The sequence below is a fragment of the Scyliorhinus torazame genome, chromosome 8, assembly GCF_047496885.1.
Source record: "Scyliorhinus torazame isolate Kashiwa2021f chromosome 8, sScyTor2.1, whole genome shotgun sequence".
NCBI lineage: Eukaryota > Metazoa > Chordata > Chondrichthyes > Carcharhiniformes > Scyliorhinidae > Scyliorhinus > Scyliorhinus torazame.
The window spans coordinates 277,600,267-277,625,084 of NC_092714.1; the positions used below are offsets into that span (position 1 = coordinate 277,600,267).

The window sequence follows — 24,818 nt, forward strand, 5'->3', positions numbered from 1 at the left end:
TTTGCCGGGCTACTAGGGGCGCAAAGGCCAAAACATCAGCCTCTTTTGCCTCCTGCACTCCCGGCTTTTCTGCAAACCCGAATATAGCCAACCCCCCAGCCTGGCTCGACCTGGACCCCCACCACCTTCGAAAGCACCTTTGCCACCCCCCACCCAGAACCCCTGTAGTGCCGGACATGACCAGAACATATAAGGACCGATATTCAGGACGCCAAAGCATGTAATGAGGCAGTGGGGAACGGAACACTGACAAAGGAGAGTATTTGCAGGCACGGAGATGGGTTGAAGTGTGTATACTTCAACGCAAGAAGCATCAGGAATAAGGTGGGTGAACTTAAGGCATGGATCGGTACTTGGGACTACGATGTGGTGGCCATCACGGAAACTTGGATAGAAGAGGGGCAGAAATGGTTGTTGGAGGTCCCTGGTTATAGATGTTTCAATAAGATTAGGGAGGGTGGTAAAAGAGGTGGGGGGGTGGCATTATTAATTAGAGATAGTATAACAGCTGCAGAAAGGCAGTTCGAGGAGTATCACCCTATTGAGGTAGTATGGGTTGAAGTCAGAAATAGGAAAGGAGCAGTCACCTTGTTAGGAGTTTTCTATAGGCCCCCCAATAGTAACAGAGATGTGGAGGAACAGATTGGGAAACAGATTTTGGAAAGGTGCAGAAGTCATAGGGTAGTAGTCATGGGCGACTTTAACTTCCCAAATATTGAGTGGAAACTCTTCAGATCAAATAGTTTGGATGGGGTGGTGTTTGTGCAGTGTGTCCAGGAAGCTTTTCTAACACAGTATGTAGATTGTCCGACCAGAGGAGGGGCAATATTGGATTTAGTACTGGGTAATGAACCAGGGCAAGTGATAGATTTGTTAGTGGGGGAGCATTTTGGAGATAGTGACCACAATTCTGTGACTTTCACTTTAGTAATGGAGAGGGATAGGTACGTGCAACAGGGCAAGGTTTACAATTGGGGGAAGGGTAAATACGATGTTGTCAGACAAGAATTGAAGTGCATAAGTTGGGAACATAGGCTGGCAGGGAAGGACACAAGTGAAATGTGGAACTTGTTCAAGGAACAGGTGCTACGTGTCCTTGATATGTATGTCACTGTCAGGCAGGGAAGAGATGGTCGAGTGAGGGAACCATGGTTGACAAGAGAGGTTGAATGTCTTGTTAAAAGGAAAAAGGTGACTTATGTAAGGCTGAGGAAACAAGGTTCAGACAGGGCATTGGAGGGATACAAGATAGCCAGGAGGGAACTGAAGAAAGGGATTAGGAGAGGTAAGAGAGGGCATGAACAATCTTTGGCGGGTAGGATCAAGGAAAACCCCAAGGCCTTTTACACATATGTGAGAAATATGAGAATGACTAGAGCGAGGGTAGGTCCGATCAAGGACAGTAGCGGGAGATTGTGTATTGAGTCTGAAGAGATAGGAGAGGTCTTGAATGAGTATTTTTCTTCTGTATTTACAAATTAGAGGGGCGATATTGTTGGAGAGGGCAGTGTGAAACAGATTGGTAAGCTCGAGGAAATACTTGTCAGGAAGGAAGATGTGTTGGGCATTTTGAAAAACTTGAGGATAGACAAGTCCCCCGGGCCTGATGGGATATATCCAAGGATTCTATGGGAAGCAAGAGATGAAATTGCAGAGCCGTTGGCAATGATCTTTTCGTCCTCACTGTCAACAGGGGTGGTACCAGGGGATTGGAGAGTGGCGAATGTCGTGCCCCTGTTCAAAAAAGGAACTAGGGATAACCCTGGGAATTACAGGCCAGTTAGCCTTACTTCGGTGGTAGGCAAAGTAATGGAAAGGGTACTGAAGGATAGGATTTCTGAGCATCTGGAAAGACACTGCTTGATTAGGGATAGTCAGCACGGATTTGTGAGGGGTAGGTCTTGCCTTACAAATCTTATTGAATTCTTTGAGGAGGTGACCAAGCATGTGGATGAAGGTAAAGCAGTGGATGTAGTGTACATGGATTTTAGTAAGGCATTTGATAAAGTTCCCCATGGTAGGCTTATGCAGAAAGTAAGGAGGCATGGGATAGTGGGAAATTTGGCCAGTTGGATAACGAACTGGCTAACCGATAGAAGTCAGAGAGTGGTGGTGGACGGCAAATATTCAGCCTGGATCCCAGTTACCAGTGGCGTACCGCAGGGATCAGTTCTGGGTCCTCTGCTGTTTGTGATTTTCATTAATGACTTGGATGAGGGAGTTGAAGGGTGGGTCAGTAAATTTGCAGACGATACGAAGATTGGTGGAGTTGTGGATAGTAAGGAGGGCTGTTGTCGGCTGCAAAGAGACATAGATAGGATGCAGAGCTGGGCTGAGAAGTGGCAGATGGAGTTTAACCCTGAAAAGTGTGAGGTTGTCCATTTTGGAAGGACAAATATGAATACGGAATATAGGGTTAACGGTAGAGTTCTTGGCAATGTGGAGGAGCAGAGAGATCTTGGGGTCTATGTTCATACATCTTTGAAAGTTGCCACTCCAGTGGATAGAGCTGTGAAGAAGGCCTATGGTGTGCTCGCGTTCATTAACAGAGGGATTGAATTTAAGAGCCGTGAGGTGATGATGCAGCTGTACAAAACTTTGGTAAGGCCACATTTGGAGTACTGTGTACAGTTCTGGTCGCCTCATTTTAGGAAGGATGTGGAAGCTCTGGAAAAGGTGCAAAGAAGATTTACCAGGATGTTGCCTGGAATGGAGAGTAGGTCTTACGAGGAAAGGTTGAGGGTGCTAGGCCTTTTCTCATTAGAGCGGAGAAGGATGAGGGGCGACTTGATAGAGGTTTATAAGATGATCAGGGGAATAGATAGAGTAGACAGTCAGAGACTTTCTCCCCGGGTGGAACACACCATTACAAGGGGACATAAATTTAAGGTGAAAGGTGGAAGATATAGGAGGGATATCAGAGGTAGGTTCTTTACCCAGAGATTAGTGGGGGCATGGAATGCACTGCCTGTGGAAGTAGTTGAGTCGGAAACATTAGGGACCTTCAAGCAGCTATTGGATAGAACAAAGAACAAAGAAATGTACAGCACAGGAACAGGCCCTTCGGCCCTCCAAGCCCGTGCCGACCATACTGCCCGACTAAACTACAATCTTCTACACTTCCTGGGTCCGTATCCTTCTATTCCCATCCTATTCATATATTTGTCAAGATGCCCCTTAAATGTCCCTATCGTCCCTGCCTCCACTACCACCTCCGGTAGTGCGTTCCAGGCACCCACTACCCTCTGCGTAAAAAACTTGCCTCGTACATCTACTCTAAACTTTGCCCCTCTCACCTTAAACCTATGCCCCCTAGTAATTGACCCCTCTACCCTGGGGAAAAGCCTCTGACTATCCACTCTGTCTATGCCCCTCATAATTTTGCATACCTCTATCAGGTCGCCCCTCAACCTCCTTCGTTCCAGTGAGAACAAACCGAGTTTATTCAATCGCTCCTCATAGCTTATGCCCTCCATACCAGGCAACATTCTGGTAAATCTCTTGTGCACCCTCTCTAAAGCCTCCACATCCTTCTGGTAGTGTGGCGACCAGAATTGAACACTATACTCCAAGTGTGGCCTAACTAAGGTTCTATACAGCTGCAACATGACTTGCCAATTCTTATACTCAATGCCCCGGCCAATGAAGGCAAGCATGCCGTATGCCTTCTTGACTACCTTCTCCACCTGTGTAGCCCCTTTCAGTGATCTGTGGACCTGTACTCCTAGATCTCTTTGACTTTCAATACTCTTGAGGGTACATGGATGACGGTAAAATGATATAGTGTAGATTTATTTGTTCTTCAGGGCAGCACGGTAGCATTGTGGATAGCGCAATTGCTTCACAGCTCCATGGTCCCAGGTTCGATTCCGGCTTGGGTCATTGTCTGTGCGGAGTCTGCACGTCCTCCCCGTGTCTGCATGGGTTTCCTCCGGGTGCTCCGGTTTCCTCCCACAGTCCAAAGATGTGCGGGTTAGGTGAACTGGCCAATGATAAATTGCCCTTAATGTCCAAATTGCCCTTGGTGTTGGGTGGAGGTGTTGAGTTTGGGTATGGTGCTCTTTCCAAGAGCCGGTGCAGACTCAAAGGGCCGAATGGCCTCCTTCTGCACTGTAAATTCAATGATAATCTATGATTAATCTAGGACAAAGGTTCGGCACAACATCGTGGGCTGAAGGGCCTGTTCTGTGCTGTATTTTCTATGTTCTATGTGGGTGTGGTTCGCTGGGCTTCTCGAGCATCTCCCACACCTATCCTCTACCCCAAAACATTTACTGAGCCGTGCTCCAGTCATATGCGCCCTGTGTAGAACCTTGAATTGTATCAGTCTTCGCCTGGCGCACGAGGACGACGAGTTTACCCTACGTAGGGCATCAGCCCACAGCCCCTCCTCAATCTCTTCCCCCAGCTCTTCTTCCCATTTCCCTTTCAGCTCATCTACCATGATCTCCCCCTCGTCCCTCATTTCCCTGTATATATCCGACACCCTACCATCCCCCACCCATGTCTCTGAGATCACTCTATCCTGCACCTCCTGCGTCGGGAGCTGCGGGAATTCCCTCACCTGTTGCCTCGCAAAAGCCCTCAGTTGCATGTACCGAAATGCATTCCCTTGGGACAACCCATATTTTTCCGTCAGCGCTCCCAGACTTGCAAACGTCCCATCTACGAACAGATCTCTCAGTTGCACTACCCCAGCTCTTTGCCATGCTCCAAATCCCCCATCCATTCTCCCCGGGACAAACCTATGGTTATTTCTTATCGGGGACCGCACCGAGGCTCCCGTCCTTCCCCTATGTCGTCTCCACTGCCCCCAAATTTTTAGTGTTGCCACCACCACTGGGCTTGTGGTGTATTTCTTCGGGGAGAACGGCAACGGCACCGTCACCATTGCTTGTAGGCTGGTCCCCTTGCAGGACGCCATCTCCAATCTCTTCCACGCCGCTCCCTCCCCTTCTCCTATCCACTTACACACCATTGAGATATTGGCGGCCCAGTAATATTCACTTAGGCTCGGTAGTGCCAGCCCCCCCTATCCCTACTACGCTGCAAGAACCCCCTCCTCACTCTCGGGGTCTTCCCGGCCCACACAAAACTCATGACACTTTTCTCAATTCTCTTGAAAAAAGCCTTCATGACCATCACCGGAAGGCACTGAAACACAAAGAGGAATCTCGGGAGGACTACCATTTTAACCGCCTGCACCCTACCTGCCAGTGACAGGGACACCATGTCCCATCTCTTAAAATCCTCCTCCATCTGTTCCACCAACCGTGTTAAATTAAGCCGGTGTAAGGTTCCCCAATTCCTGGCTATCTGAATCCCTAAGTACCGGAAATCTCTTGTTACCTTCCTCAGCGGTAAGTCATTTATTCCCCTGCTCTGCTCCCCCGGATGCACCACAAACAACTCACTTTTCCCCATGTTCAATTTGTACCCCGAAAATTCCCCAAACTCCCGAAGTGTCTGCATTATCTCAGGCATCCCCTCCACTGGGTCCGCAACATACAGCAATCAATCATCTGCATACAAAGATACCCGGTGTTCTTCTCCTCCCCTAAGCACTCCCCTCGACTACCTGGAGCCCCTTAGTGCTATGGCCAGGGGCTCAATCGCCAATGCAAACAGTAACGGAGACAGGGGAAACCCCTGCCTCGTCCCTCTATGAAGACGGAAGTAATCAGACCTCTGTCTGTTCGTGACCACACTCGCCTCCGGGGCCCTATACAGCAGCTGTACCCATCCGATATACCCTTCTCCAAAACCAAATCTCAGCACCTCCCACAGATAATCCCACTCCACTCTGTCGAATGCTTTCTCAGCGTCCATCGCCACCACTATCTCCGCCTCCCCCTCTGGCCACCTCCGCACTCCAATCCTGGTATACACGGATCACCGCGTTCTCCCACCTACAGCTCCGAGTTTTCTTCGCCCATCTGAGGACCATCTCTCTGTAAGGAGTCTTAAAAAAAAAAGTCCTTTGGATTTCGGCGGCAGCGGTGCGCAGGGGCCCACTGGGAGGTGAGTAGCGACTTTAAAACCACTTACCTTTACGGGAGCAGCCCTTTGGATTTCGGCGGCAGCGGTGCGCAGGGGCCTTCTGGGAGGTGAGTACTTACTTTAAAACCACTTACCTTTACAGGAGCAGCCATTTGGATTTCGGCGGCAGCGGTGCGCAGGGGCCCTCTGGGAGGTGAGTAGCGACTTTAAAACCACTTACCTTTACAGGAGCAGCCCTTTGGATTTCGGCGGCAGCGGTGCGCAGGGGCCTTCTGGGAGGTGAGTACTTACTTTAAAACCACTTACCTTTACAGGAGCAGCCCTTTGGATTTCGGCGGCAGCAGTGCGCAGGGGCCCTCTGGGAGGTGAGTAGCAACTTTAAAACCACTTACCTTTACAGGAGCAGCCCTTTGGATTTCGGCGGCAGCGGTGCGCAGGGGCCCTCTGGGAGGTGAGTAGCGACTTTAAAACCACTTACCTTTACAGGAGCAGCCCTTTGGATTTCGGCGGCAGCGGTGCGCAGGGGCCTTCTGGGAGGTGAGTACTTACTTTAAAACCACTTAACTTTACAGGAGCAGCCCTTTGGATTTCGGCGGCAGCGGTGCGCAGGGGCCCTCTGGGAGGTGAGTACTTACTTTAAAAAGCCTTACCTGGTCCCGTGTCTGTTCTTCTGTTTTATTTGTTTTTATATAAGGCGGGAACCGGAAGTTCGACCCGCGGACCTCTGGGAAGTCCCCCGCCCCCCCCCAAACCAATAAATTCTGGTGGAGAGGAAACCCGAGACACTACACGTGTAGTGTCTCCCACCCGCCCTCCTCCTCTAACCTAATAATAAGACCCATTGGTGTAAGGTAAGTGCCATATTATATTATTATTATATTATTAGCATTGTGCAGGTCAAGGTTCGGAGGTGGAGGAGCAGTCTCTGTCAGCGAGAGAACCTGAGAACATCTAAGACACTCAGGAGGTAAGTAAGTGATTTTTACTTATTTTTACTATTATACCTTTTTTCAAATTGTGTGTGTAGGGGGGAAACTGAAGTGACATCACAGAAAAACTGTGGCCAGAGTGGCTGGTTGGGATTCTTCCCTAAATTTAAAAAAAAAATTGAGTATTTAGTAACTAACTAAACATAATAACTTAATTATAATTTAGAGGGATATCGAAGCCAGAGATCGGAGAGTACTATATTTAGCTTTCGCATTTCTATTAGAAATCTAGTGCTAGGAAACAGATAGTTGACAGTAACTTTGAAATTTAAAAAAAAATATTATTTTTTTTTAAAAAAAAGACAAATTTTAATTTTAATTAATTGACGCAATGTCAGTTAGAGGGGTGCTGTGCTCTGACTGTGAGGTGTGGCAGGTCCGGGAGGCTTCCAGCGTCCCGGATGGCTTCATCTGCAGAAAGTGCACCCAACTGGAGCTCCTCACAGACCGCATGGTTCGGTTGGAGCAGCAATTGGATGCACTTAGGAGCATGCAGGTGGCGGAAAGCGTCATAGATCGCAGTTATGTAAATGTGGTCACACCCAAGGTGCAGGCAGAGAACTGGGTGACCACCAGAAAGGGCAGGCAGTCAGTGCAGGAATCCCCTGTGGTTGTCCCCCTCTCGAACAGATATACCCCTTTGGATACTGTCGGGGGGGATAGCCTATCAGGGGAAAACAGCAGCAGCCAGAGCAGTGGCACCACGGCTGGCTCTGATGTTCAGAAGGGAGGGTCAAAGCGCAGAAGAGTAATAGTAATAGGGGACTCTATAGTCAGGGGCACAGATAGGCGCTTCTGTGGACGTGAAAGAGACTCCAGGATGGTATGTTGCCTCCCTGGTGCCAGGGTCCAGGGTGTCTCCGAACGGGTAGAGGGCATCCTGAAGGGGGAGGGCAAACAGGCAGAGGTCGTTGTACATATTGGTACTAACGACATAGGCAGGAAGGGGCATGAGGTCCTGCAGCAGGAGTTCAGGGAGCTAGGCAGAAAATTAAAAGACAGGACCTCGAGGGTTGTAATCTCGGGATTACTCCCTGTGCCACGTGCCAGTGAGGCTAGAAATAGGAAGATAGAGCAGATAAACACGTGGCTAAACAGCTGGTGTAGGAGGGAGGGTTTCCATTATCTGGACCACTGGGAGCTCTTCCGGGGCAGATGTGACCTGTATAAGAAGGACGGGTTGCATCTAAACCGGAGAGGCATAAATATCCTGGCCGCGAGGTTTGCTAGTGTCACACGGGAGGGTTTAAACTAGTATGGCGGGGGGTGGGCACGGGAGCAATAGGTCAGAAGGTGAGAGCATTGAGGGAGAACTAGGGAATAGGGACAGTGTGGCTCTGAGGCAGAGCAGACGGGGAGAAGTTGCTGAACACAGCGGGTCTGGGGCCTGAAGTGCATATGTTTTAATGCAAGGAGCATTACGGGTAAGGCAGATGAACTTAGAGCTTGGATTAGTACTTGGAACTATGATGTTGTTGCCATTACAGAGACCTGGTTGAGGGAAGGGCAGGCTTGGCAGCTAAGCGTTCCAGGATTTAGATGTTTCAGGCGGGATAGAGGGGGATGTAAAAGGGGAGGTGGAGTTGCGCTACTTGTTCGGGAGAATATCACAGCTGTACTGCGAGAGGACACCTCAGAGGGCAGTGAGGCTATATGGGTAGAGATCAGGAATAAGAAGGGTGCAGTCACAATGTTGGGGGTATACTACAGGCCTCCCAACAGCCAGCGGGAGATAGAGGAGCAGATAGGTAGACAGATTTTGGAAAAGAGTAAAAACAACAGGGTTGTGGTGATGGGAGACTTCAACTTCCCCAATATTGACTGGGACTCACTTAGTGCCAGGGGCTTAGACGGGGCGGAGTTTGTAAGAAGCATCCAGGAGGGCTTCTTAAAACAATATGTGGACAGTCCAACTAGGGAAGGGGCGGTACTGGACCTGGTATTGGGGAATGAGCCCGGCCAGGTGGTAGATGTTTCAGTAGGGGAGCATTTCGGTAACAGTGACCACAATTCAGTAAGTTTTAAAGTACTGGTGGACAAGGATAAGAGTGGTCCTAGGATGAATGTGCTAAATTGGGGGAAGGCTAATTATAACAATATTAGGCGGGAACTGAAGAACATAGATTGGGGGCGGATGTTTGAGGGCAAATCAACATCTGAGATGTGGGAGGCTTTCAGGTGGCAGTTGAAAGGAATACAGGACCGGCATGTTCCTGTGAGGAAGAAAGATAAATACGGCAATTTTCGGGAACCTTGGATGACGAGTGATATTGTAGGCCTCGTCAAAAAGAAAAAGGAGGCATTTGTCAGGGCTAAAAGGCTGGGAACAGACGAAGCCTGTGTGGTATATAAGGAAAGTAGGAAGGAACGTAAGCAAGGAGTCAGGAGGGCTAGAAGGGGGTCACGAAAAGTCATTGGCAAATAGGGTTAAGGAAAATCCCAAGGCTTTTTACACGTACATAAAAAGCAAGAGGGTAGCCAGGGAAAGGGTTGGCCCACTGAAGGATAGGCAAGGGAATCTATGTGTGGAGCCAGAGGAAATGGGCGAGGTACTAAATGAATACTTTGCATCAGTATTCACCAAGGAGAAGGAATTGGTAGATGTTGTGTCTGGAGAAGGGGGTGTAGATAGCCTGGGTCACATTGTGATCCAAAAAGACGAGGTGTTGGGTGTCTTAACAAATATTAGGGTAGATAAGTCCCCAGGGCCTGATGGGATCTACCCCAGAATACTGAAGGAGGCTGGAGAGGAAATTGCTGAGGCCTTGACAGAAATCTTTGGATCCTCGCTGTCTTCAGGGGATGTCCCGGAGGACTGGAGAATAGCCAATGTTGTTCCTCTGTTTAAGAAGGGTAGCAAGGATAATCCCGGGAACTACAGGCCGGTGAGCCTTACTTCAGTGGTAGGGAAATTACTGGAGAGAATTCTTCGAGACAGGATCTACTCCCATTTGGAAGCAAATGGACGTATTAGTGAGAGGCAGCACGGTTTTGTGAAGGGGAGGTCGTGTCTCACTAACTTGATAGAGTTTTTCGAGGAGGTCACTAAGATGATTGATGCAGGTAGGGCAGTAGATGTTGTCTATATGGACTTCAGTAAGGCCTTTGACAAGGTCCCTCATGGTAGACTAGTACAAAAGGTGAAGTCACACGGGATCAGGGGTGAGCTGGCAAGGTGGATACAGAACTGGCTAGGCCATAGAAGGCAGAGAGTAGCAATGGAGGGATGCTTTTCTAATTGGAGGGCTGTGACCAGTGGTGTTCCACAGGGATCAGTGCTGGGACCTTTGCTCTTTGTAGTATATATAAATGATTTGGAGGAAAATGTAACTGGTCTGATTAGTAAGTTTGCAGACGACACAAAGGTTGGTGGAATTGCGGATAGCGATGAGGACTGTCTGAGGATACAGCAGGATTTAGATTGTCTGGAGACTTGGGCGGAGAGATGGCAGATGGAGTTTAATCCGGACAAATGTGCGGTAATGCATTTTGGAAGGTCTAATGCAGGTAGGGAATATACAGTGAATGGTAGAACCCTCAAGAGTATTGAAAGTCAAAGAGATCTAGGAGTACAGGTCCACAGGTCATTGAAAGGGGCAACACAGGTGGAGAAGGTAGTCAAGAAGGCATACGGCATGCTTGCCTTCATTGGCCGTGGCATTGAGTATAAGAATTGGCAAGTCATGTTGCAGCTGTATAGAACCTTAATTAGGCCACACTTGGAGTATAGTGTTCAATTCTGGTCGCCACACTACCAGAAGGATGTGGAGGCTTTAGAGAGGGTGCAGAAGAGATTTACCAGAATGTTGCCTGGTATGGAGGGCATTAGCTGTGAGGAGCGATTGAATAAACTCGGTTTGTTCTCACTGGAACGAAGGAGGTTGAGGGGCGACCTGATAGAGGTATACAAAATTATGAGGGGCATAGACAGAGTGGATAGTCAGAGGCCTTTCCCCAGGGTAGAGGGGTCAATTACTAGGGAGCATAGGTTTAAGGTGAGAGGGGCAAGGTTTAGAGTAGATGTAGGAGGCAAGTTTTTGTTACACAGAGGGTAGTGGGTGCCTGGAACTCGCTACCGGAGGAGGTAGTGGAAGCAGGGGTCGATAGGGACATTTAAGGGGCATCTTGACAAATATATGAATAGGATGGGAATAGAAGGATACGGACCCAGGAAGTGTAGAAGATTGTAGTTTAGTCGGGCAGCATGGTCGGCACGGGCTTGGAGGGCCGAAGGGCCTGTTCCTGTGCTGTACATTTCTTTGTTCTTTGTTTATTATCGCGGAGAAACCTCACCACTATAGCTAGAGGTATTTCTCCAGCCCTCGGTCTTCGTGCCATAACTCGATAAGCTCCCTCCACCTCCAAAGGGCCCGCCGGGGCCTCCGATCCCATTAACGAATGAAGCATCGTGCTCACATATGCCCCGACGTCCGCCCCTTCTGCGCCTTCGGGAAGACCCAGAACCCTTAAATTCTTCCTCCTCGAATTATTCTCCAGCACCTCCAGCCTTTCCACACACTTTTTGTGCTGTGCCTCGTGCATCTCTGTCTTCACCACCAGGCCCTGTATTTCGTCTTCATTTTCAGCAGCCTTTCCCTTCACGACCCAAAGCTCCTGCTCCTGGGTCTTTTGCTCCTCCTTTAGCCCTTCAATCGCCTGTAATATCGGGGCCAGCAGCTCCTTCTTCATCTCCTTTTTCAGTTCTTCCACACAGTGCCGCAGGAACTCTTGTTGGTCCGGGCCCCATACCAAACGGCCACCTTCCGACACCATCTTGCTTTGAGCTTGCCTTCCTTGCCGCTGCTCTAGCGGATCCTTCGCAATCCGGCCGCTATCCTCTCCCTTTTCCATACGTGTCCGGGGGGATTCCCTTCTGGTTTACCGCACAGTGTTTTTAGCCGTTAAAATTGCCGTTGGGGCTCCTATTAAGAGCCCAAAAGTCCGTTCCACCGGGAGCTGCCGAAACGTGCGACTTAGCTGGTCATCGCCGCACCCGGAAGTCCCCACAATATTCCTTCTTAACCACTGTATCCACCTGCTGTGCTACCTTAAGGGACTGGTGTAACTGCACACCAGGATCCCTCTGATCCTCAATGCTTCCCAGGGCCTGCATTTGTCCTGCATCACCTCATGCCTATCCAGATTGAATTCCATTTGCACTGATTAGCTTATCTGACTAGCCAATTTGCCAAATTTCCTTCGATCCCAAGGGCTCTTACCTTCGCTATCAGTCTCCCATGTGGGACCTTATCAAAATCCTTGCTGAAGTCCAAATAGACTACGTCACATGCATTGCCCTCATCTACACACCTAGTCACCTCTTGGAAAAATACAATCAAGTTGGTCGGACATGACCTCCCCTGAACAAATGAATAACCAGTTTTACTTGTCTGTACTTCTGCTTATTAACATGGACACTCCAGTGTAAAATGTTTCACTTTCATGAGAATTAAAAATTAGAAGCAGTCTCTTTCTTGTATGATGTAGACTAGTCATTTTTCTTCATTTCCTTTCAGTGCCTCGAATCAATCCCATTTACTCTGAATGCTTGATGACTTGATGTTTACTTATTCTTCTTCGCTTTTTCACTGTAACAGTTCCACTTCTTCTCTGAACTCACATATCAGCAACCATTACCCCTGATCAATCCTCCATTTTTGGTTCCACGATTGCATGTAACTTGCTGAATCAACTTCTGTCTGTACTTTGGTTGATACCCTGTCCCTCTGATGCCTCCCAACTCTATCCCTCTCCTTTATAGACTCAGAACTGGAGCTTTCCTTTCAACTGGCTGACGACTTGTTTTGATCTGCGCTTTACTGATGTTCAACCAGACATAATTCTGCGGTTGCTTCTTAGCCCTCTATTGTTGAAATTATTTTATTCTCTCCAGTCTGCCTTTGTTCCTTCATGCCTATAGAATGCAGGAGTACTGCTGATAGACAGGAGGGTTGCTTGTGACTGGATGGTCACCATTCATTTGGAGAGCCTTGGGTTAGCCAAGAAGAGCCAGCATTGATTTATTGTATGTAACTCGATTGAATTCTTTGATGAGGTAAAAGAGAAGGATGATTTCAGAAGTCATTTGACAAAGAGCTAATAAGATGGAAGCAGACGGAATTAAGGGAGAAATAACGGTGTGAAATCAAATCAGTTCAGTGGTTGGAAGCAAAGTTTGCCGGTGAATGGCTATTTTCAGCAAGTAGTTTGTAGCAGTGTTCCCCAAAGAACAGTTTTGGGTCCAATACTCTTTTCAATTCAACTCCGATGTAAGGGGCACCATTATTAATTTGTAGATGCTAGAAAACTTTACAAAATGCTGGTTCGTGATGTGGATAGTAATAAGTTTCAAATGACAGATAGTAAAATGGTCGAGCATGACAGATGGAGTTCAATGAGAGGACTAATATGGAAAGACAGTATACCATAAATGGCAAGATTTTGAAAGGTGTGACTCAGCAGAAACACCTTGGTGTCCAGATACTCAAATCCTTGAACGGTGATCGGGCAAGTTGATAAGGTGATTAAAAAGCATATGGGTTATTTCAGTTTATAAATAGCAGAAAAGAATGTAAAACTAAAGAGGACATGCTAGGATTTTATACACCACGGGTTGACCTGAACTGGAGCATTTTATGAACAATTCTAGTCACCACTACCACCCCATATAAAGAGCATGGGGCCAAGGCACCTAAATCCATGGTCACCAATGGTGGGTTAAAGGGGAAGGGAATACACAAGTGACTGTTAATAAATAATACTCTACTTTTCTGTTTTTCACACCAAAGTGTACAGCACCACATTTAGACACTTCGTATTGCATCTGCCATGTGTTTTCCCACTCACTCAACTTGTCTAAATCACCTTGAAGCCTCCTTGCGTCCTCCTCACCATTCCGTCCAGTTTTGTGTCGCCAACAAACTTGAAAATATTGCATTTGGTTCTCTCGTCCAGGCCATTTATATATCATGAACAGCTGGGGCCCAAGCATGGATCCCTGTGGCACCCCACTAGTTACAGCCAGCTACTTGGAAAAAGACCCATTTATTACCACTCTGTTTCCTGTCTGCCAACCAACTCTTGATCCATGTCAACACATTATCCCCTATCCCATGTGCTTTAATTTTGCCCACTAACATCTTATGCAAAACCTAATCAAAAGCTTTCTGAAGTCCAAATACACCACATCCACTGGTTCTCCCTTACCACGGTGGCACAACACTGCTGCATCACAGTGCCAGGGACCCAGGTTTAATTCCAGCCTTGAGTGACTGTCTGTGATGCTCTGGTTTCCTCACCCTGTCCAAAGATGTGTAGGTTAGGTTGGGTTATGAATTTACGGGGATAGGGTGCAGACTCGATAGGCCCGATGGCCTCCTCTTGCACTGTAGGAATTCTATGTTCTATTCTACTAGTTGCATTCTCAGAAAACTCCAGTCGATTTGTTAAGCATGATTTCCATCCTGGCTTTGTCCAACCCTATGAATGCTTTCCAAATGTTCTGTTAGCATGTCTTTTATAATAAACTCTGGTATCTTCCCCACTACTCATGTCACGCTAACTGGTCTGTAATTCTCCCTTCTTTCTCCCTCTCTTTTTAAATAGTGGGGTTCCATTTCCCACCCTCCAAGCTGGAGGAATTGCTCCAGAGTCTACAGAATTTTGGATGGTGACAACCAATACATTGCAATATTTCCAGGGGCACCTCCTTTAACATTCTGGGATGTGGATTATCAGGCCCTGGTGATTTGTCAGCCTTTAACCCCATTAACTTTCCCACACCATTTTCTTTTTAAAAAGAATATTTTTATTCTCCTTTTTCACATTTTCTCCCAAATTTACACCCACCAACAATAAACAATGCTCAGTAACGAATGCAATGTCAATCCCCATATCAACTGAGCTGTCTCTTTGAGGGGGTAGAAGATGTGTGTGAATGTTGCGGGGGGCGGGGCAGGGTGCAAACCACAGTCCTATGTTTTGGTCCTGCCCAAAGCTGGAGCATTACTGGAAGGAGGATTTTAGGGTAATCTCTAAAGTGGTGCATGTGAAACTGGACCAGGGCCTCCGCACACCATTTTCTTATTAATACTGATTTCCTTCAATTCCGCCCTCTCACTAGACCCTTGGTTCCCTCATTTCTGGGAGGTTATTTGTGCCTTCTGTGAAGACAGAACCAAAGTATGTGTTGAATATTTCTGCCATTTCTTTGTTCCCCCATTATAATTTCCTCAGCTTCTGACTGTAAAGGACCCACATTTGTCTTTCCTAATCTTTTTCTCTTCACATATTTATGGAAGCATTTACGGTCAGTTCCTGTGTTCCCTGAAATTGTATTTTCCCTGCTTGATCATGTTTTTTGTCCTCTTTTGCTGAATCATAAAATGCTCCAATCCTCAGGCTTGCTGCTTTTCCTAGCAAGTTTATATTCCTCCTCTTTGGATTTAATGTTATCCCTAATTTCCTTTTGTAAGTCATGGTTGAGGCACCTTTATTTTATTTTCATGCTGGACAGGAATAAATAATTGTTGTAATTCATGAATACGTTCTTTAAATATGGACCATTACCTATCCACCGTCGACCTCTTTAGTAAGGTTCCTCAATCTATCCTTGCCAGTTTAGTCCTCTTATCCTCATAAAACCCATCCCTTTATTTAGATTCAGGACCCTAGCTTCGGATTCAACTATTTGACTCCCATCTTAATGATGGTCATTCTTCCCCAAGCGACCCTGTACGACAAGATTGTTAATTAATCCTTTCTCATTGCACCGTACCCCGTCTAGAATAGCCTGTTTTCTAGTTGGTTCCACAACTTATTGGTCTAAAACGGCAACACGTACACACTGCAGGAACTTTTCTCCATTATACCATTGCTAGTTTGGTTTGTCCAATTTATATATAAATTAAAGTCACCCATGTTACCCTTATTACTTACATCTCTGATTTCTTGTCTAATACCTTCCTTACATCACTACTGTTTAGGGGCTTATAGACAACCCCCCAACACTGTTTTCTGCCCCTTGATGTTTTCTATCTTCACCCATACAGATTCCACATCATGATTTTCTGAGCCAATATCCTTCTTCACTATTGCATTGGCTTCCTCCGTTACTAGCAATACTACCCCACCTCTTTTCCCTTTTGTCGGGCCTTCACAAATAATGAATACCCCTGAATGTTAAGATCCCATCCCATCCACTCAGCCCTGCAGCCATGTCTCTATGATTGCAATTGTATCAAAACTGTTTATATTTATTTGTGCTGTTAATTCATCTACCTTATTGTGAATGCTCTGCGCAGTAAGACACACAGCCTTTAGACTTGTCTTTTTAACCTTGTTCATCATCTTAGCTTTGTTTTGCATTATCGTCCCATCTGTTTTTCCCGCTTGTTTTTTTTCTGCCTTTCACTTTTGCTTCTTACTTTTTTGTCTTTTGTTTCTATCCTTTTTACTCCTCTGTCTCCCTGCTCAGGAATATTATGGTTGTAACATAGAGTGGAAATTCATTATTTTATTTGAATCAGAAGGAATCCTAAACAAATTGTGTTTTTAGGTGACCTTTCCTTCCAATTTTGAAACTGGTAATGGAGGTCCCACCTACCTGCCAATGATGCCAATGTCTCCTATAATACACCCTCGAGTAAAGGAAGTCCGGACAGATATTGCTGGGACCTTCAACAAACGTGGTGAGTTCGCTCCTCGGGCACTGTTTTCCCTCCTCTATTGTTCATCTCAGTGACTTAGCTTGTTTTTGCTTTTACCCATCATACCATGGCCACAATATCTCTACCATTGGCTTCTTTCACACCCTTGCTTCATCATCTCGGGAGACCCGGGGGAATCTATCCTCGGCCGGCTTCTCTTCCTCAGCTAAGTGTGTCTCTTGATGACATTATCCAGAGACATTGGGTCCGATTCCATTGTGAGCTGATGACATCCTATTCTACCTCTCCACCACTGCCCTCAATGCCGTCCATGCTATCAGACTCGCCTGAAGTCTGTTCTTAACAGGCCACTTGTGTATTCCCTCTCCCTTTATCCTACCATAAGGGGCTGTGGCTTTCAGGTGCCTCGGCCCTATGCTCATCAATTCCATCCGTATATTTCTCTGCCTCTTCACTTCATTCTCCTCCATTAAGATCTTTCTTTAACCTGACCTCTTTGACGCCGCTTTTGTTCATTCCAACTGATATCTTTTTTCATGAACCAACATTTTTTCCTTACACCTTTGAAGTAGATTGGGATGTATTTGCCTGTTGGATTCCGTCGAGTATAAATTGTCATGTGAGAGTACCTTTAAGAAATGGGTGTTTATAAATGGGTGTGTATATAAATATCTGTAGTGAGAGTATCTTTAAGAAATGGCTGTTTATTACTGCAGTGATGTCAGAGTGTGGGTGGAACTGGTCTGTTTGCTGCAGGGTGTGTTTAGTTTCGTTTTCAGTGTTGGATCTGAAGCCAGACCAAGCAGGTGTACTGCTGTTCTCTCTGCCATCAAAAGACTATCTCTTGATCATTTGGTGAATTCAGAATTATAAATGTTTTCAGTAGCGACTTTAATCTGATGTGCTACTGGTAAAAGGTGTTTTAAGTCGTATGGATGTTAAAAAGGAAAGCTTAAAGGTTTACTTAGTGTTGTAGTTTTTGAATTCATGGTTGCTAAGATGTTCACTATGTTTTAAAAAGGTTAACTTGAGTTCATAGAATAAATATTGTTTTGCTTTAAAAAAAATACTTTTCTATTTCTGCTGTACCACACCTGTAGAATGGGCCGTGTGCTCCCCATACCACAATCTATTAAAAGTTGTGGGTCAGGTGAACTCCATGATACACTTTGGGGTTCTCTAATCCCTGGCCCATAACAAAATGTAAGTTGGTTGTAGGTTCAAATGCTTAATTAACATATTTTGTGAATGAGTTTAATGAAGTTTTGCTTTATAAATATAGAGTACCCAATTATTTTTTTCCCATTGCTGCCTACAGAGCTGAGGATCCGGATTCGATCCCGGCCCTGGGAGTCACTGTCCGTGTGGAGTTTGCACATTCACCCCGTGTTTGCGTGGGTTTAGCCCCCACAACCCAAAAAGATGAGCAAGGTAAGTGGATTGGCCATGCTAAATTGCCCTTTAATTGGGAGAAAAAAAAATAACCGGGTACTCTTTATGAGAAAAAAATAAAAAATAAAAATTTTTTCCCAATTAAGGGGCAATTTAGCATGGCCAATCCACTTACCTTGCTCATCTTTTTGGGTTGTGGGGGCGAGAAGTTGGCGAATTGGATTGTCTGGTGCAGGGAATGCTGAGAGATCTAACAGTCGGCTGTTGCTTTTAAGTACAACAGCACCGTAAAAGAAATGGGAACTGGAGAGATGGTGGTAATGTGGCAACTGGACTAGTAATCCAGATGCCCAGGCCAATGCGCTGCCATGGCAACTGGTGGAATTTAAATTCAGTCAAGAAATCTGGAATATAAAGCTAGACTCAGTAATGGTGACCTTGACCAATATCACCGTTTGTCATGCTCACTAATGTCCTTTAGCAAAGAAAATCTGTCGGCCCACGTGGTCTGCCCTACATGTAACTCCAAACCGACATCAATCTGGGTGACTCTTAATTATTCGCTGAAATGGCAGCAAATGCTGACCTTGCCAGCGACACCCACCTCCCCGAAAGAATGAAGGGAAAAGGGGACTCGATCATCCGGTCCTTCGAGCCTGCTCTGCCATTCAAAATGGTTGTGACTAACCTTCTGCCTCAACTCCACTTTCCCACCTGCAATCTATATCCCTTGATTCCCTGAGGGCCCAAAAGCCTGCCTATCTCAGGCTTAAATATATCCAATGATGGTCCATCTGCAACCCTCTGGGGTAGATAAGCCCGAAGATTCACAACCCTACTCATCTCAGCTCAAAATGATTGGCTCCTTATCCTAACGCTGCGTCCTCATGTTCTAGATTCCCCCGCAAACAGAAACAACCGCACTGTCTACTCTGCCAAGCCCCTTCAGAATCTTGTGTAGTTTTTTCCCCCCATATTTTTATTTTTCCAATTAAGGGGCAATTTAGCGTGGCCAATCCACCTACCCTGCACATTTTTGGGTTGTGGGGACGAAACCCACGCAAACACAGGGAGAATGTGCAAAATCCACACTGACAGTGATCCAGAGCTGGGATCGAACCTGCGACCTCGGCGTCGTGAGGCAGCAGGGCTAACCCACTGTGCCACCGTGCTGCCCTTTTTTTCCCCATATTTAAGAAGATTATGCATGCTTTAGAGATATTACAGCAAAGGCTCATAAAATTGGTCCCTGGAATGAGAGGGTTGTCCTATGACGAGAGGCTAAGTAAATTGGCTTGTGTTCCCTGGAGTTTAAAAGAATGAGGGACAATCTCATTGAAACAAACAAGATTCTGAAGGGGCTTAATAGAGTAGATGCTGAGAAATTGGTTCCACTGGTTGGGACATCTAAAACACATGGCCCAATTTCAGGATAAGGATCCAACATTTAGGACTGAGATGAGTAGGGGCAGGACGGCGGTGCAGTATTTAGCTCTGCTGCCTCATGGCTCCGAGGACCCGGGTTCAATCCCAGCTCTGGGTCACTGTCCATGTGGAGTTTGCACATTCTCCCCGTGTTTACATGGGTTTCGCCCCCACAACCCAAAGATGTGCAGGGTAGGTGGATTGGCCACGCTAGATTGCCCCTTAATTGGAAAAAAAGAATTGGGTACTCTAAATTTATTTATTTTTAAGAAAAAAAAGGACTGAGATGGGGAGAAATTACGCCACTCAAAAGGTTATGAATCATGGGAATTCTCTACCCCCAAGAGTTGTGGATGGTACAGGAATTGAACCCGCACTGCTGGACTAATTCTGCATCACGAACCAGGTCTAGCCAACTGGGCTAAACTGCCCCTACAGTACTAGAGGTGTGGCCTTGCCAAGAACCTCTACAATTGTAACAAGACATCCTTATTCTTCTACTCCAAAGCCGTAAAGGGCCAATAGCCTTCCTAATTATTTGCTGTGCCTGTGTATGAACTTTGTGCGCCAGTATTTAGAAGGGAGAACCTAGCAATCGCAAGCTTCTATCGGCAGAACTGATGTCGGACATGTGACCTTGGCAGGGGCTGGAAAGACATTATTGGTTTGATGATTATCGTTGCTTATTGTTCGCCATTTAAATTCTTACAGATATTCCTCCTCCGGCATCACCGTTGTCTGTCCACGATCGTTTCACTTCTCCCTCTGCGGGAAGTGCTAAAAGAAGACTCTTTGGCGATGACAATTCAATGGACACTCTTGTGAATAAGATCAATGTCGCCCAGTCAACTGGGCTGAGGATTATTCAGACACAAAGTATAGCCAATGAAACCATTACCCTCTCTCCTGGGCAGACTGTAGTACCAATGGCAACAGCTACTGTGACAGCGACCAATGGTCAGACACTAACGATACCTGTGCAAGGTTAGTTTCTGTGTGTCTGCATTTTTTCTCACTGAAGGGTAATTTTGAGTATACCATCAGGCACTTAGGTGCACAATTTCAAATTATTCTGGTAATGAAAGCTTCCTTAGTGACCCTGCTATCGAAGTCGAATTTTAATTATTGTTTATTTTTCAGGTATTGCAAATGAGACTGGGGGCATCACTTTTATTCCAGTCCAGGTGAATGTATCCCAGCAAGCTCAAGTTGGAGAAGAGACCGTTCAAGTCCCACTCTCTGCCCAGACTTTACTCAACTCTTCTCCCAAGCGATTGGGAATTGGAGCAGTGCAGGAACCTCCGGCAGCAGCAATCAATAAGCCGAAGAAGACTGGCTCACTGGCATTATTCTTCAGAAAGGTGAATTTCCAAACACTCAAACCAATGCTATTTACTGTACTGATATGATTTGTGCTGCCCTTAAAGGGACAATCACCACACGATTCTAGGTCAGTGGGATTCCTGATCCCCCAGCACTGCATTGGAGCTTAAATTCAGGCCTAGGTATTCCTGAATTTCTGGTCCTAAACCACTATTTGTGCCTGGATGCTCCTGTAACATGGGCTATGCCCAGGATAACCCTTTGCTGGCGGATGGGGCAGCACAGTAGTTAGTACTACCGCCTCACAGCTCGAGGGTCCCGGGTTCAATTCCAGCCTTGGGTGACTGTGTCTGCATGGGTTTTTTCCGTGCTCCGGTTTCCTCCCACAGTCCAAAGATGTGCAGGTTAGGTGGAGTGACCATGATAAATTGCCCCTTCTTGTCCAAAAGATTAGGTGGTGTTACTGGGTTATGGGATAGAGTGGAGGCATGGGCAAGGTGCTCTTTCCAAGGGCCGGTGCAGACTCGATGGGGCGAATGGCCTCCTTCTGCACTGTAAATTATATGTGGGTGGAAAGTCAAGTGCAGCTGAAATCTCCAGGCCCAAAGAGCCACTGGATGTGTATTAAAGAACTTTGGATGTACCTTTAGGGTCTTCAGCTTACTGCCTTCGCCATCTTCCTCCTTCCTCCTCTTCCCCCCCCCCCCCCCCCCCCCCAGCAATTCCACCTCAAGACAAAAGGTTGCACTGTACAAATTATTCTTGTAGTGTCCAAACACTCCCTATGTATCGCATTGGGATGTCTTATGCGTTTAAATTGCTATATGATTGGATTGGATTTGTTTATTGTCACGTGTACCGAGGTACAGTGAAAAGCGTTTTTCTGCGAGCAGTTCAACAGATCATTAAGTACATGAAAAGAAAAGGAAATAAAAGAAAATACATAATAGGGCAACAGAAGGTACGCAATGTAACTACGTAAGCACATGAATCGGATGAAGCATACAGGGTGTAGTGTTAATGAGGTCAGTCCATAAGAGGGTCGTTTAGGAGTCTGGTAACAGCGGGGAGGAAGCTGTTTTGAGTCTGTTCGTGCGTGTTCTCAGACTTCTGTATCTCCTGCCCGATGGAAAAAGTTGGAAGAGTGAGTAAGCCAGGTGGGAGGGTTCTTTGATTATGCTGCCCAACACTCATTATCATGTCAATAACAGCCTTCTGTGCATTGCAGGCACAGGTCCATCTCTCCCCCTCTTGGAAACAATGGGCCAGCATTGGAGATTTTCGAATAGCGAGCATCTTTTCCCCCTCCCATCCCCTTTCCTTTATCTTAAACTTTTGGATCCATTAACTAAGCAGTCTGAGGAACAAAGATGATGAAAATCAGCACTCTTAGTATCATTTTACATTAACTGTTTAATTGGCAGGAATATTGATAACTAGAGGACACAGCTTTAGAATAATTGACAGGAGAACCAAGTGAAATGTGAGAATTGTTTATATTCTGCAAGTTGCTGAACCTGGAACGTGCTGCTTGAAGGCAGCAGTTTCAGTAGTAACTTTCAAAAGAGAATTGGAACTTGACAAGGAAACAAATTGCAGGGCTGCGAGGAAACATCTGGGGGATGGGGCTAATTTGGAGCTTTTACAGTAAGTCGGCTCGTGCACGAGGACCAAGTCGTCTCCTGTGCAATAAGATCCCATGAAATGACACCCACAATTACAAACTCCATTTGCTGCCACAAATGCCCCGATTTGTTATTCTCTTAATCAACAATTTACAACTTCAGGTTACGTCTTGAAGTGATGCAGAGAATGACTAATCATTATTTGCATCTGGAATCTTGCCACATCTGCACGCTTCCACCCAACTGATTTTACTCCCCAGGTTCCTCGGTTCCTTTCATGCCAAGACAGACTGAAATAGGGACTTCCGGGTGCGGCGATGACCAGCTAAGTCGCACGTTTCGGCACCTCCCGTTATAACGGACTTTTGGGCTCTTATCGGGAGCCCCAACGGCAATTTTCGAAGGCTAAACCCACTGTGAGGCGACATAGAAGTCCCCACGGATGTGAATGGATAGAAGAGATAATAGTGACCAGATTGTGGAGGATCCTCTGGAGCAGCGGCAAAGAAGGGAAGTGAGAAGCAAGATGGCGGCGGAGGGCGGTCAGTTGGTATGGGGCCTGGAACAGCAGGAGTTCCTCCGGCGATGTGTGGAGGAGCTCAAGAAGGAGGTGCTGGCGCCGATGCTGCAAGCGATTGAGGGGTTAAAGGAGGCGCAGAAGACCCAAGAGATGGAGCTCCGTGGAGTGAAGGCAAAAGCTGCCGAAAACAAGGACGAGATACAGGGCTTGGTGGTGAAGACGGAGACGCACGAGGCAATGCATAAGAGGTGTATGGAGAGACTGGAAGCCCTGGAAAATAGCTCGAGGAGGAAGAACTTAAGAATCTTGGGTCTTCCCAAAGGGGCAGAGGGAGCGGACGTTGGGGCGTATGTGAGCACGATGCTCCATACCTTAATGGGAGCTGAGGCCCCGACAGGCCCCCTGGAAGTGGAGGGAGCGTACCGAGTCCTCGTGAGAAGACCAAAGGCAGGAGAAATACCTCGAGCAATAGTGGTGAGGTTCCACCGCTACAAGGACAGGGAGATGGTCCTGAGATGGGCGAAAAAGACACGGAGCAGCAGGTGGGAGAACGCGGTGATCCGCGTGTATCAGGATTGGAGTGCGGAGGTGGTGAGAAGGAGGGCAAGTTTCAATCGGGCCAAGGCGGTGCTCCACAAGAGGAAAGTGAAATTCGGAATGTTGCAGCCGGCAAGACTGTGGGTTACACACCAGGGTAAACACCACTACTTCGAGACGGCAGAGGAGGCATGGACATTTATTGAAGAGGAGAAGTTGGACTTGATTTGAGAATGAGTGTTTGAAATGAAGTAGCGAGGTGGTGGCAAGGGACTGTGAATCAGATGGGGGCAAATTTTCTTTCCCCTCGAAGGGGGGACACACGAAGAAATGTGGGTGCCGGTGGGGAAGGGGAGGGGGAAGGAGAGGGAGCTGCGCCATCAGGGGCGGGGCCGAGAGGGAAGCGCGGGCTTTGTTCCCGCGCTATGGAAATTGTGGTGGGAGGAGGGGGCCTCACATAATGGGAGGCTAAGGATAAACGGGGAAGCTGAGGTCAGCCAGAGTTTGCTGGCTTCTGGAAGCAATATGGGGGGAGCAACTAAGCTAGAGAGGGATCTGGGGGGGGGGGGTGTAATTGGGTTGCTGCTGCTAAGGGGAAGGGGGAGCTGTTATGGGACGGGAGGGCACCGTCCGGGGGATAAGCAGGTGTGTGGGAACCGGGTGAGGAGCTGGTCTAAAAAAGGGGATGGCTAGTCGACGAGGTGGGGGGGGGTAAAGAGCCCCCCCAACACGGTTGATCACGTGGAACGTGAGAGGGTTGAATGGGCCGATTAAGAGGGCGAGGGTATTTGTGCACCTAAAGAAACTAAAGGCAGACGTGGTCATGCTTCAGGAGACGCATCTGAAACTGGCGGATCAGGTCAGATTAAGAAAAGGATGGGTGGGGCAGGTATTCCACTCTGGCTTGGATGCGAAAAATGGAGGGGTGGCAATACTGGTGGGGAAACGGGTATTGTTTGAGGCGAAGACCACAGTGGTGGACAGTGGGGGTAGATACGTGATGGTGAGTGGCAGATTGCAAGGTGAGGCGGTGGTGCTGGTGAACGTATATGCCCCGAACTGGGATGATGCGAACTTTATGAAGCATATGCTGGGGCGCATCCCGGACCTGGAGATGGGAAAGTTGGTAATGGGGGGGGGGACTTCAACATGGTGCTGGACCCAGGGCTGGACCGGTCCAGATCTAGGACCGGGAGGAGGCCGGCAGCGGCCAAGGTGCTTAAGGGCTTTATGGAACAGATGGGAGGAGTGGATCCCTGGAGATTTACCAGACCAAGGAGTAAAGAGTTTTCCTCCTTCTCCCATGTCCACAAAATGTACTCCCGGATAGACTTCTTTG

The 24,818-nt window shown here is 47.2% G+C and overlaps 1 protein-coding gene across 6 annotated transcripts in view; it reads left to right on the forward strand.

Annotated features, from left to right (window-relative positions):
• The window catches only part of rbl1 (retinoblastoma-like 1 (p107)), a 133,928-nt gene that overhangs the window by 56,422 nt on the left and 52,688 nt on the right, over positions 1-24,818 (forward strand). For all 6 annotated transcript variants that reach the window (XM_072515382.1, XM_072515380.1, XM_072515381.1 and 3 more), the window contains 3 exons: positions 16,546-16,678; positions 20,186-20,458; positions 20,615-20,835. In XM_072515382.1, the coding sequence (XP_072371483.1) occupies positions 16,546-16,678; positions 20,186-20,458; positions 20,615-20,835 (627 nt within the window). The remainder of the gene's footprint in view (positions 1-16,545; positions 16,679-20,185; positions 20,459-20,614; positions 20,836-24,818) is intronic.